A 14799-nucleotide genomic window follows, 5' to 3' on the forward strand; every position below is an offset into this window, starting at 1 on the left:
ACACAGCTACACTTAATAATTGTTTTGTCTAGGAGGATGAGGAGCTTGTGGCCTAACCTGTTATGATTGAGTCACCGTAGGAGGCAAAAACATAAATGCTAGCTAAGTCCAGAAAACCAGAGAAGTTGGCAACTATCAGATTGCAGACCCCTGAACCTATCAACACAACTAGCAGTAGCCGTGGGGGGTTCCTACGATGACCTAGACCCCTCGAGCACAGCCGGAGCGATACATAGGCCTAAAGAAGGAAAGGGGAAATCTAACTGCCCCAGAGCAGACCCCAAAGCAATAGGCAGCCCCCCACATATAATGACGGTGAAGCAAGATGAAAACACTTACACAGACAGAAAGACAGGCTGAGCAAAGACGGGGCCCAAAAACTACCTAGATAGGAACGGATAGGAAGGCTGCTGTCTGCAATCTGCCAAAACCCTATCAGAGACAAAAGCCAACAAGCTGATATAAAAATGGCCCTGAAGCAACTAAGCTTCAAAAACTAAATCAGCACTCAGGTACTTTCAGAAGACAGAGCTAACGGAACACTGCACACTCCAGCAGGGAGTGGCAGAATCCAAAAAGCAAGAAAAACAAAAACAAATCTTAAATGCAAAAAGGCAAAAACAGAAAACTTAGCTTTAGGAGAGCAGGAATCAGACTGGTGTCCAAGAGTCCACAGAGAAATCACCCGCAGGGCAGAAAGGGCGTAGGCTGCCTTAAATCCAGTCAGTGACTCCACTCAGCCAATCGTCTTCATCAGTCCCAGGTGCCTGATAATCAGGCTCACTACCTTCCTTCACTAGAACAGGGAGTTCACCAGGCCTCAGTGACGGAGGGGAAAATGAACTCACAACAGTACCCCCCCCTTGAGGAGGGGTCACCGAACCCTCAACAACGCTACCAGGGCGATCAGGGTGAGCCCGATGAAAGGCACGCACCAATCTTTTGGCATGAATATCAGAGGCAGAGACCCAGGAATTATCCTCCTGACCATAACCCTTCCACTTAACCAAATACTGGAGTCTCCGTCTAGCCAGACGGGAATCCAGAATTTTCTCTACCTCATATTCCAAGTTACCTTCAACCAATACAGGGTCCGGAGGTGCCACCTCAGGCACAACTGGCTCAACAAACCTCTTCAACAAGGACTTATGGAACACATTATGGATCTTAAATGTGACAGGAAGAGCCAAACGAAAATCTTGTAAGGTCCAATAAATCTAGGCTTAAACTTAGGAGAAGCCACCTTCATAGCAATATTTCTTGATGAAAACCACACCATATCACCAATCTTAAACTGGGGACCAATGGTCCTATGTCGATTGGAAAACCGCTGGGCCTTTTCCTGGGAGAGAGATAACTTATCCACCACTTGGTCCCAGATCTGGTGCATTCTCTCCACCACAGTGTCAACACCTGGGCAGGCAGAGGGCTCCACCTGCCCTGAAGAAAATCGAGGATGAAAGCCAAAGTTACAAAAAAAAGATGACATCAAAGTGGCAGAACTAGCTCTATTATTTAAAGCAAATTCGGCCAAGGGCAAAAATGAAACCCAATCATCCTGATCAGCGGAAATAAAACATCTCAAATACGACTCCAAGGTCTGGTTTGTTCTCTCTGTCTGCCCATTGGTCTGAGGGTGAAAAGCAGAGGAGAAGGACAACTGAATTCCCAACTTGGAACAGAACGTCCTCCAAAATTTAGACACAAATTGAACTCCTCTGTCATATACAATGTTCTCAGGAATCCCGTGCAAGCGAACCACCTGTTGCAAAAACAGGGGCACCAACTCAGAGGAAGATGGCAACTTAGGGAGTGGTACAAGATGAACCATCTTAGAGAACCTATCACAAATCACCCAAATAACAGTCATTCTTTGAGAGACCGGCATATCAGAGATGAAATCCATTGAAATATGGGTCCATGACCTCCTGGGGACCGGCAAAGGCATCAACAACCCACTAGAGCGAGAACAAGATTTAGGCCGGGAGCAAGTCCCACAGGACTGCACAAAATTCCTGACATCATGAGACAAGGTGGGCCACCAAAAAGAACGACTCACCAGATCTCTAGTACCAAAAATACCCGGATGACCAGCCAATGCAGAGCAATGAACTTCAGACATCACTCTCTTCTTCCACTGGTCAGGAACATACAACTTTCCACTGGGACAACGCTCAGGTTTGTCCTCCTGGAACTCTTGCAGAGCAAGTCTCAAATCGGGCGAGATGGCAGAAAGAACTACCCCTTCACCTAAGATGGTAGCAGTCTTGGTCACCACAGGAGAATCAGCAAAGAAACTCCTAGAGAGGGCGTCTGCCTTGACATTCTTAGTTCCAGGAAGGAAAGAGACCACAAAATCAAAACGTGTAAAAAACAAGGCCCACCTAGTCTGTCTGGGGTTCAAGCGTTTAGCCGACTCTAGGTAAATCAAATTTTTGTGGTCAGTGAGGACCACAACTTGATGTTTGGCTCCCTCCAACCAATGTCTCCACTCCTCAAATGCCCATTTCATGGCCAACAGTTCCCGATTCCCCACATCATAGTTACGTTCCAATGAAGAGAACTTTCGGGAAAAGAAAGCACAGGGATTCATTTTAGATGTTACCGGATCCTTTTGGGACAACACTGCTCCTGCACCAATCTCAGAAGCATCCACCTCTACCTGAAACGGGAGTGAGACATCAGGTTGCCGCAGAACCGGGGCGGAGGTAAATCTACGCTTCAGCTCCTGAAAGGAAGCAACCGCCTCCGGAGACCAATTCAACACATCCGCACCCTTCCTGGTCAGGTCAGTCAATGGTTTGGCAATACTAGAAAATTTTGCTATAAATTTCCGATAAAAATTAGCAAAACCCAAAAACTTTTGGAGGGCCTTCAAAGAAGTGGGCTGAACCCAATCATAAATGGCCTGTACCTTGGCCGGGTCCATTTCAATAGTTGACGGAGACAAAATAAATCCCAAAAAAGAAATCCTCTGTACTCCAAAAAGGCATTTTGATCCTTTGACATACAGAGAATTCTCTCTCAAGATCCGGAACACAGTCCGAATATGTTCCACATGAGCATCCCAATCCTTGGAGAAGATTAAAATATCGTCCAGATAGATAATCAAAAATTTATCGACAAAGTCTCGGAAAATATCGTTCATGAAGCACTGGAAGACAGAAGGGGCATTAGTGAGCCCAAAAGGCATCACCAGGTACTCAAAATGTCCCTCCGGAGTATTAAACGCCGTCTTCCATTCATCCCCCTGCTTAATGCGGAGAAGATTATACGCCCCCCTGAGGTCAAGCTTGGTAAACCAGCAAGCACCTCTGACTCTAGAGAATAGATCCGAAATCAGGGCTAACGCATACTGATATTTAATAGTAATTTTATTGAGGGCACGATAATCAATACAAGGCCTTAAAGAACCATCCTTCTTGGCCACAAAAAAAAACCGGCACCTAAGGGTGAAGAGGATGGTCTAATATGACCCTTCTCCAACGCCTCCTTAATATAGGACCGCATAGCCTCGTGCTCGGGTACAGATAAATTGAAGAGCCGACCCTTAGGAAATTTACACCCCGGGCTTAGTTCAATTGCACAGTCATAACTCCTATGAGGAGGCAAGGACGCAGACTCATTCTCACTAAATACATCATAGAAGTCCGCCAAATAGTCAGGAACCTCATGCGACTGAGGAGAGGTGGAAAAAACCGGAGCCTCACTAAAGGTACACCGGCAACCCCAACTCACCACAGACACAGACTTCCAATCCAAAACTGGATTATGAATCTGCAACCAGGGAAACCCCAGAACAACAACATCATGCAGACCATGCAACACCAAAAATCTGCAATTTTCTTGGTGGTCTGGGGCGACCCGCATGACCAACTGGGTCCAAAACTGAGGTTTATTTTTAGCCAGAGGGGTAGCATCAATCCCCCTCAAAGGGATAGGCGTCTGCAGAGGTGTCAACGGAAATCCACAACATTTAGCAAAATCCAAGTCCATTAGGTTTAGCGCTGCTCCCGAATCCACAAAAGCCTTGGCGGAAAATGTGGACAGGGAACAGATCAGAGTAATCGCCAAAAGAAACTTAGGCTGAACCCCACCAACAGAAAACGTGTGTGCAAAGCGTTTCTCACGTTTAGGACAAACAGAAATAATATGTGAGGCATCTCCACAGAAAAAACACAGCTTATTGCGCCTTCTGAATTCCTGACGTTGCGCCTTAGACAAAACTCTATCACATTGCATAGGTTCAGACGTCTGTTCAACCGGTGGCAACACCTCTCGTGTAATCCTGCGTTCACGTAAGCGCCGATCAACCTGAATGGCTAAAGACATAGAATCGTCCAGACCAGAGGGAACAGGAAATCCCACCATAGTATCTTTTACGGCTTCTGACAAACCCTTCCGAAAGAGAGCAGCCAAGGCACTATCATTCCAGGTAGTAAGGACCGCCCACTTTCGGAACTTTTGACAGTACAACTCTGCAGATTCTCGACCCTGGTTCAATGCTAACAGGGTCTTTTCAGCCTGATCAATAGCATTAGGTTCGTCGTACAGCAACCCCAAGGCTTGAAAAAATGCGTTCACATTAGTCAGAATAGGGTCATCTGGTTTCAAAGAAAACGCCCAATCCTGGGGATCGCCGAGCAGCAAAGAGATGTCAATTTTAACCTGCTGCGCGGGGCTCCCTGACGAGTTAGGCTTCAAAGCAAAAAATAATTTACAATTATTCTTGAAACTCAAAAATTTAGATCGATCCCCAAAAAATACATCAGGTGTGGGGATCTTTGGTTCAACAGCATGTGAACGAGCAAGATAGGCGGAAATTCCTCGCACTTCAGCAGCGAGCTGCTCCACACGATCAGACCCTTGCTTTATCTCCATTGAGAGAAAAAAAAATTCCCCCTAAGGCCTCAGAGATATAGACGAAAAAATATACAAACGCTTTTTTTTTTTTTTTAAACACAATTCTTTCCTGCTATTGAGTACCCCAGGATCTGCGGTTTGGCGGGTGATTCTGTTATGATTGAGTCACCGTAGGAGGCAAAAACATAAATGCTAGCTAAGTCCTGAAAACCAGAGAAGTTGGCAACTATCAGATTGCAGACCCCTGAACCTATCAACACAACTAGCAGTAGCCGTGGGGGGTTCCTACGATGACCTAGACCCCTCGATCACAGCCGGAGCGATACATAGGCCTAAAGAAGGAAAGGGGAAATCTAACTGCCCCAGAGCAGACCCCAAAGCAATAGGCAGCCCCCCACATATAATGACGGTGAAGCAAGATGAAAACACTTACACAGACAGAAAGACAGGCTGAGCAAAGACGGGGCCCAAAAACTACCTAGATAGGAACGGATAGGAAGGCTGCTGTCTGCAATCTGCCAAAACCCTATCAGAGACAAAAGCCAACAAGCTGATATAAAAATGGCCCTGAAGCAACTAAGCTTCAAAAACTAAATCAGCACTCAGGTACTTTCAGAAGACAGAGCTAACGGAACACTGCACACTCCAGCAGGGAGTGGCAGAATCCAAAAAGCAAGAAAAACAAAAACAAATCTTAAATGCAAAAAGGCAAAAACAGAAAACTTAGCTTTAGGAGAGCAGGAATCAGACTGGTGTCCAAGAGTCCACAGAGAAATCACCCGCAGGGCAGAAAGGGCATAGGCTGCCTTAAATCCAGTCAGTGACTCCACTCAGCCAATCGTCTTCATCAGTCCCAGGTGCCTGATAATCAGGCTCACTACCTTCCTTCACTAGAACAGGGAGTTCACCAGGCCTCAGTGACGGAGGGGAAAATGAACTCACAACACTAACCCCAAATTATGGCTGTGTGAAGCCACGTGTCACATCCAAATCTAACGGCCTCATGAGGCAAAAAGTACATACACAGAAGGGGGGGTGCTGATTCTATATTCCTTTTTTGTTGCACGCTAAGGTTACTCATGTTTTATGCTGCTCCTCACGTGGTCGGTCACAAAAGTCATGGTACATCTGGCGACAGATGCGCCTCCATGACGCCTCCTTTCTTGAACGGTTTGCATAATTTGCATCGCGTTGGTCCCAGATTTCGGGACGCTCCTGCACCAGGACAATGAGCATCTCCACATTTATGTACGTGGACGCCATGCTGCTGCTGTACTCCGTGGAGGCGTACTTCCTGGATGTCTGGAGTGCTTTTTGAGCTCATTTGCATGTCTAGGCTTCCTGATGATGGATTGGCCCATTTCCTGTCACCAGCCAAAAGACCTGCTTATTGCTCGCAGGTCACACGTCTGGTCCGTGTGTAATCCGTATTTTTTGCGCGCCCATAGACTTGCATTGGCGTACTACTGGCGTAGTACGCTGACAATCGCTGCATGCTGCGATTGGCACGGAGCGTAGGATACGGATGAGAAATATACGCCTGGTGCAAGTGACCCCATAGAGAATCATTTGTCAGTGTCTAATGCGTGCTTTTAGCGCCTCTCACTCGGCCGTATTCCTCGCCAGTGTGACTCCGGCCTTATACATCGCTCCTAAATTAACACTGGAAGATATGGAGAACCTTTGTGTCTCCCCCAAATTAGCCCTCCCAAGAAAGGGATTTCCACAACAGCATGTGGTGCAGTGTCAGTCACTGCTCATTTCACAGTGAGTGTCAGATGTAAGCACGCCCCGGCACACTTATTGTCTGCTAGCTCTGCACAGATATGCTGCACCGCCAGCTGTCAGTCAGTGGTGGGACAGGATGACATCCAACACTCACTTTTTCGTGAGAAGTAACTGACGCAGATCCATGAACACGCCTATGACAACAACCCAGTAGCTCTTGGGACTGAAAGTTGGTGGGTCCCGTGACCGAAAGCTGGCGAGTCCCAGAACTGAAAGCCGGTGGTTCCTGGGAGTAAAAGTTGACCGCTCACAAGACTGAAAGCTAGCGTCTCCCGATACAGAAAGCCAGAGATTCTTGGGACTAAAAGTCAAAGGCTGCTGGGACTGAAAGCTGGAGGGTCCCGGGACTGAAAGCTGGCATATCCTGGGACAGAAAGCCGGAGGTTCTCAGGACTGAAAGCCGGCGGGTCATGGAAGGAAGTTTTGTTCGGCCACACAGTACTGCTATTTGCCAGCAAATTAACCCTATGCCTGCAGGTCAATGGCACTTGGGGACATAACAGGTTCCCTATAAGGCCTGTTTCACACTTCAGTTTTTCACAATCAGTCAAGATCCGCCGATTTGCCAAAAAAACGGATCCGCCATTTTTATTGGAGGATCCGTTTTTTTCCCCATTGACTTTCATTATCGGCAGATTTTGACTGATGATCGTCCGTTGCCTCCGTATTTGTGCGGATCCGCCAAAATGTTGGCGTGCAACGTTTTTTTGCTGTCCGGATCTGCATTTTCCCCTTTTAACCCTGAATCAAGTCTCGCTGCTGGATGAAATCTCTCTCTCTCCCTGCCTCCTCCATTTCTCTCCCGATCTCCAACACCATTTCTCACACCGCGCAATCTTCCACGTCACGCATCGCGCGATCTCCTCCCTCAAACCCGCATCCCGCGATATGAGCTCACCGCAGATACCCGCTCTCTTCCGGATACAACTACATCCGCAGGTATTAATTTTTGATTCTTTTTTTCTTTTTCCCCAGGCGCGATTCCTTTAAATTTTTACCATCGGCGGATCCGTACATCGGCCAATCCGCTGTCCCCCGTTTCTGTCAGTCCGCCTGCGGATCCGTTTTCCGCTATTTTGGCGGATTTAGACTGACAGAAAAAACTGATGTCTGAAACAGGCCTAACACGTCTATTTCAGAAAGTGATTTTTCACCCCGCCCACATCGTTTGCACAGCACTGTATAGGATACTGATGGCGAACCTATGGCACTCGTGCATCGCCTCATCCTTGTTCTAGGGCTGCAGCTCCCTGCCTTACACATTGAGCGGCGTGGCCTCTGTACCAGAGAGAGGTGAGTGCGGCAGCTATGCCAGTGAAGCTGCTGTGGTGTATGGGGGTGTGTGTGTGTCAATGATGATGGGAAGGGAGTGATGCTACTTGTTGTATCTGTTGTTATATATTATGTTGCCTCTTTGCCACAAAGAATTCCATGTATATATGTAATATGTACTTGGCGATAATAAATTTGATTGATTGATTGATGAAGGGGATCATGATGGGACATATTTCTACATGAAGGGGATCATGATGGGGCATATTTCTACATGAAGGGGATCATGATGGGGCATATTTCTGCATGAAGGGGATCACGATGGGACATATTTCTACATGAAGGGGATCATGATGGGGCATATTTCTACATGAAGGGGATCATGATGGGGCATATTTCTACATGAAGGGGATCATGATGGGGTATATTTCTACATGAAGGGGATCATGATGGGGCATATTTCTACATGAAGGGGATCATGATGGGGCATATTACTACATGAAGGGGATCATGATGGGGCATATTTCTACATGAAGGGGATCATGATGGGGCATATTTCTACATGAAGGGGATCATGATGGGGCATATTTCTACATGAAGGGGATCATGATGGGGCATATTTCTACATGAAGGGGATCATGATGGGGCATATTTCTGCATGAAGGGGATCATGATGGGGCATATTTCTGCATGAAGGGGATCATGATGGGGCATATTTCTACATGAAGGGGATCACGATAGGACATATTTCTACATGAAGGGGATCACGATGGGACATATTTCTACATGAAGGGGATCACGATGGGACATATTTCTACATGAAGGGGATCACGATGGGACATATTTCTACATGAAGGGGATCACGATGGGGCATATTTCTGCATGAAGGGGATCATGATGGGGCATATTTCTACATGAAGGGGATCATGATGGGGCATATTTCTGCATGAAGGGGATCATGATGGGCAGGGGTGGATTAAGGGTAGCCAGGGCCCGGGGCAGTTCAGACTCTGTGGGCCCCCCTCGTCACGTGACGGGGGTCACGAATCGTAGAGCCACACTCTACATAGAGAATAATGGAGCCTCCAGCACCGACCTCCACATAGAGAATAATGGAGCCTCCAGCACCGACCTCCACATAGAGAATAATGGGGCCTCCAGCACCGACCTCCACCCGCAGCGCCGCACTCCACATAGAGAATAATGGAGCCTCCAGCACCGACCTCCACCCGCAGAGCCGCACTCCACATAGAGAATAATGGAGCCTCCGGCACCGACCTCCACCCGCAGAGCCGCACTCCACATAGAGAATAATGGAGCCTCCGGCACCGACCTCCACCCGCAGAGCCGCACTCCACATAGAGAATAATGGAGCCTCCGGCACCGACCTCCACCCGCAGAGCCGCACTCCACATAGAGAATAATGGAGCCACCAGCACCGACCTCCACCCGCAGAGCCGCACTCCACATAGAGAATAATGGAGCCTCCAGCACTGACCTCCACCCGCAGAGCCGCACTCCACATAGAGAATAATGGAGCCTCCAGCACCGACCTCCACCCGCAGAGCCGCACTCCACATAGAGAATAATGGAGCCTCCAGCACCGACCTCCACCCGCAGAGCCGCACTCCACATAGAGAATAATGGAGCCTCCAGCACTGACCTCCACCCGCAGAGCCGCACTCCACATAGAGAATAATGGAGCCACCAGCACCGACCTCCACCCGCAGAGCCGCACTCCACATAGAGAATAATGGAGCCTCCAGCACTGACCTCCACCCGCAGAGCCGCACTCCACATAGAGAATAATGGAGCCTCCAGCACCGACCTCCACCCGCAGAGCCACACTCCACATAGAGAATAATGGAGCCTCCAGCACTGACCTCCACCCGCAGAGCCGCACTCCATATATAGAATAATGGAGCCTCCAGCACCGACCTCCACCCGCAGAGCCGCACTCCATATATAGAATAATGGAGCCTCCAGCACTGACCTCCACCCGCAGAGCCGCACTCCATATATAGAATAATGGAGCCTCCAGCACTGACCTCCACCCGCAGAGCCGCACTCCACATAGAGAATAATGGAGCCTCCAGCACCGACCTCCACCCGCAGAGCCACACTCCACATAGAGAATAATGGAGCCTCCAGCACTGACCTCCACCCGCAGAGCCGCACTCCATATATAGAATAATGGAGCCTCCAGCACTGACCTCCACCCACAGAGCCACACTCCACATAGAGAATAATGGAGCCTCCAGATCCGACCTCCACCCGCAGAGCCCCACTCCACATAGAGAATAATGGAGCCTCCAGCACCGACCTCCACCCGCAGAGCCGCACTCCACATAGAGAATAATGGGGCCTCCAGCACCGACCTCCACCCGCAGAGCCGCACTCCACATACATGGCTGCTCTCAGTGCTCTGTGCTGTGCGCACAGGACCTGTGATGAGGTCACAGGAGGGGAGGAGACAGGGGTCACATGATCGGGGGCCCTGACACCTTACCTCCTGTGATCTCATCACAAGCCTTTGCACGCTACCAGCAGCATCAGCGTTCACGCTACTTGTAGATGCTGCTGGTAGCAGAGCACATAATGCCGCCCCCACGGTCACTCACTTTTAGGTGGGGAGAAGATGGAGTGCCATTGCAGCAGCCAGCAGGAATGTGGTGGGGGCCCCCTTAGAAGCTCTTGTGGTGGGGGCCCCGGGGCTGAAGCCCCGCCTGCTCTGCCTATAATCCTGCCCTGCGCGGTGGCGGATTATAATGGGGCAATTTACTGGCCTGGGCTGTGGGCCCCTTAACCCCACTGGGCCCGGGGCAACTCATGATGGGGCATATTTCTACATGAAGGGGATCATGAGGGACATATTTCTACATGAAGGGGATCATGATGGGGCATATTTCTACATGAAGGGGATCATGATGGGACATATTTCTACATGAAGGGGATCATGATGGGGCATATTTCTACATGAAGGGGATCATGATGGGACATATTTCTACATGAAGGGGATCATGATGGGGCATATTTCTACATGAAGGGGATCATGATAGGGCATATTTCTACATGAAGGGGATCATGATGGGGCATATTTCTACATGAAGGGGATCATGATGGGACATATTTCTGCATGAAGGGGATCATGATGGGCAGGGGTGGATTAAGGGTAGCCAGGGCCCGGGGCAGTTCAGACTCTGTGGGCCCCCCTCGTCACGTGACGGGGGTCACGAATCGTAGAGCCACACTCTACATAGAGAATAATGGAGCCTCCAGCACCGACCTCCACATAGAGAATAATGGAGCCTCCAGCACCGACCTCCACATAGAGAATAATGGGGCCTCCAGCACCGACCTCCACCCGCAGCGCCGCACTCCACATAGAGAATAATGGAGCCTCCAGCACCGACCTCCACCCGCAGAGCCGCACTCCACATAGAGAATAATGGAGCCACCGGCACCGACCTCCACCCGCAGAGCCGCACTCCACATAGAGAATAATGGAGCCTCCGGCACCGACCTCCACCCACAGAGCCACACTCCACATAGAGAATAATGGAGCCTCCAGCACCGACCTCCACCCGCAGAGCCGCACTCCACATAGAGAATAATGGAGCCTCCAGCACTGACCTCCACCCGCAGAGCCGCACTCCACATAGAGAATAATGGAGCCACCAGCACCGACCTCCACCCGCAGAGCCGCACTCCACATAGAGAATAATGGAGCCTCCAGCACTGACCTCCACCCGCAGAGCCGCACTCCACATAGAGAATAATGGAGCCTCCAGCACCGACCTCCACCCGCAGAGCCACACTCCACATAGAGAATAATGGAGCCTCCAGCACTGACCTCCACCCGCAGAGCCGCACTCCATATATAGAATAATGGAGCCTCCAGCACTGACCTCCACCCACAGAGCCACACTCCACATAGAGAATAATGGAGCCTCCAGATCCGACCTCCACCCGCAGAGCCCCACTCCACATAGAGAATAATGGAGCCTCCAGCACCGACCTCCACCCGCAGAGCCGCACTCCACATAGAGAATAATGGGGCCTCCAGCACCGACCTCCACCCGCAGAGCCGCACTCCACATAGAGAATAATGGGGCCTCCAGCACCGACCTCCACCCGCAGAGCCGCACTCCACATACATGGCTGCTCTCAGTGCTCTGTGCTGTGCGCACAGGACCTGTGATGAGGTCACAGGAGGGGAGGAGACAGGGGTCACATGATCGGGGGCCCTGACACCTTACCTCCTGTGATCTCATCACAAGCCTTTGCACGCTACCAGCAGCATCAGCGTTCACGCTACTTGTAGATGCTGCTGGTAGCAGAGCACATAATGCCGCCCCCACGGTCACTCACTTTTAGGTGGGGAGAAGATGGAGTGCCATTGCAGCAGCCAGCAGGAATGTGGTGGGGGCCCCCTTAGAAGCTCTTGTGGTGGGGGCCCCGGGGCTGAAGCCCCGCCTGCCCTGCCTATAATCCTGCCCTGCGCGGTGGCGGATTATAATGGGGCAATTTACTGGCCTGGGCTGTGGGCCCCTTAACCCCACTGGGCCCGGGGCAACTCATGATGGGGCATATTTCTACATGAAGGGGATCATGATGGGACATATTTCTACATGAAGGGGATCATGATGGGGCATATTTCTACATGAAGGGGATCATGATGGGACATATTTCTACATGAAGGGGATCATGATGGGGCATATTTCTACATGAAGGGGATCATGATGGGACATATTTCTACATGAAGGGGATCATGATGGGGCATATTTCTACATGAAGGGGATCATGATGGGACATATTTCTGCATGAAGGGGATCATGATGGGGCATATTTCTACATGAAGGGGATCATGATGGGACATATTTCTGCATGAAGGGGATCACGATGGGGCATATTTCTACATGAAGGGGATCATGATGGGGCATATTTCTACATGAAGGGGATCATGATGGGGCATATTTCTACATGAAGGGGATCACGATGGGACATATTTCTACATGAAGGGGATCACGATGGGACATATTTCTACATGAAGGGGATCACGATGGGGCATTTGGCAGGTGTTGGCACTTCGTCATAAATAATAAGGTTTTAGGTGGCAGTTTGGGCACTCAGTCTCAGAAAGGTTTGCCATCACTGGTATAGGATTATCCAGTGTATTAATAACCTGTAAGCTATAATGACCATGCTGGAGTCTGCATGTGTTCCCCTAATGTCCCCACATCTCCCATCCTCCTCGCTCCCTCTAGGTGGGCTTCCTCCCGGGATTACGTGGCCGGCGCCCATAACGATATGTCCTCTTGTTACCCCCATGTAATCGGGCCCCTTCATCTGACTGCACCATGTGACGCTAAGGGGCGGACCGGAGAACTCCTCACTGAGGCGGACGACCAAGGGTTACGTTAAGATGCGGTGACGTCATTTCCGGAGCGGCCATTTCTGCTCTTAGGATAACGGTACGTGCGGGTCCGAGCTCCGGGAGCTGCCCGTGAGCCCCCACCGCAGCCATGTCCGACTTCGACAGCAACCCGTTTGCGGATCCGGACCTGAACAATCCTTTTAAGGTGAGCAGTGTGTGATCGGGGCGGTGATGGAGCCCTGCTGTTCATTGACAGCTCTCTGTTGACAGGCAGTTTGTCTGTGTGTGACGTCATCTGCACCCACCCCCCTTACCCCGTGTGTGGTGGTATGTCCCGGTGCTGCAGCAGATGTGCGGGGCTGTGTGGGAGCAGACTCCATGGACGGCCCCGTGTGACAGCAGCTCCTAGAGGGACGCTCCAGCGCGGACATGGTGAGGGGATTACGGGCTGCTGTGTGGCCCCCTATAGGAGCCTGGGCTGTGTCCCCCGTCTCTGCTGACTACCTGTGCAGAGTACGGGCTGCCATAAAGGGGAGATTTCGGACTGTTGTCAAATTGGCCCCATTAGATCCTGACACAGCGGAGGAGATGTGTATCCCCCAAACTGCCCGCTGACCCTCCTCCTGGATGGAAGGCGCTGACAATGGTTCCCTTCTGTTTTCTGCTAGATGCAGCGTAATTTAGAAATGGCAATTGTCATATTCTAATGACTAAAGAGTCACGGGGGCGGAGCTACCCTCCTAAAGAGTCACGCTAGCCTCCTCTCCTGGTGGGCATCCCACAATTCATGGTACACCGTGACACAGCAGAAGTAACCTGCACTGGAGTGTAGCGGTGTGCTGTGCTCCATGGGACATCCGCAAGCCAGGAGGAAGACCGGCCAGTGTGACTCTTCAGAGGCTCCACCCCCATGACTCCTTAAAGTTCATTGGACTATAATACACTGTGTATAAATGACTCCTACAGAATACAGAAAGACATGATTGTCAACTTATTACAGGGAAGTGGCGTTTTGGGGGCCAAAATCTCCCTGACGGGTTCCCTCAGCTGTATGATTGGGTGAATTTGCAAAATGCTGGAAAAAAAAACTTGTTTTTAAAAATTCCCCCGTGTTCTCAAGAACAGGGATTATTTTATAGTTTACCGCTTGTTGCCTAGGTTATCGACCATCTGCCATCATTCAGGGATGGTCTTGTCTCCTAGACAAGGAGCGCAGCGCTTACAAGCTCTTTACTATGGAGCCTACAAGTCCAGATTGTTGGATCTGCCCATCCTCAGTGCCCCACTCTCCTCCGATGCTACGGGGGCAAAGCCGTCCCTGCCGCAGCATCAGAGAGCGTTCAGACTGGTCCAGATATCCAACCATGGCACTGGTCAGAGCTGGCCATAATAAATATATATATATATATATATATATATATATATATATATATATATATATAAAAATTATTTTTGCTCGGTGCCTGATCCATAGTGCTAAGAATCATGTCAGCTCCTCC

At 50.0% G+C, this 14799-nt stretch overlaps 1 protein-coding gene across 2 annotated transcripts in view; it reads left to right on the forward strand.

The window, feature by feature from the left end:
• Positions 1–13350: 13350 nt before the first annotated feature.
• SCAMP1 (secretory carrier membrane protein 1) overlaps positions 13351–14799 on the forward strand; it is a 46286-nt gene continuing 44837 nt past the window's right edge. The window contains exon 1 of one of the 2 annotated variants that reach the window (XM_073584145.1): positions 13351–13505. In XM_073584145.1, the coding sequence (XP_073440246.1) occupies positions 13449–13505 (57 nt within the window). In that variant the 5' untranslated portion in view covers positions 13351–13448. Of the gene's footprint in view, positions 13506–13609; positions 13733–14799 lie in introns of those variants that run through there. The other variant, XM_073584147.1, reaches the window with a different exon arrangement.

The sequence above is a fragment of the Dendrobates tinctorius genome, unplaced genomic scaffold (genome assembly GCF_039654945.1).
Source record: "Dendrobates tinctorius isolate UK_male_01 unplaced genomic scaffold, ASM3965494v1 ptg000083l, whole genome shotgun sequence".
In the NCBI taxonomy this organism is placed as follows: Eukaryota; Metazoa; Chordata; class Amphibia; order Anura; family Dendrobatidae; genus Dendrobates; species Dendrobates tinctorius.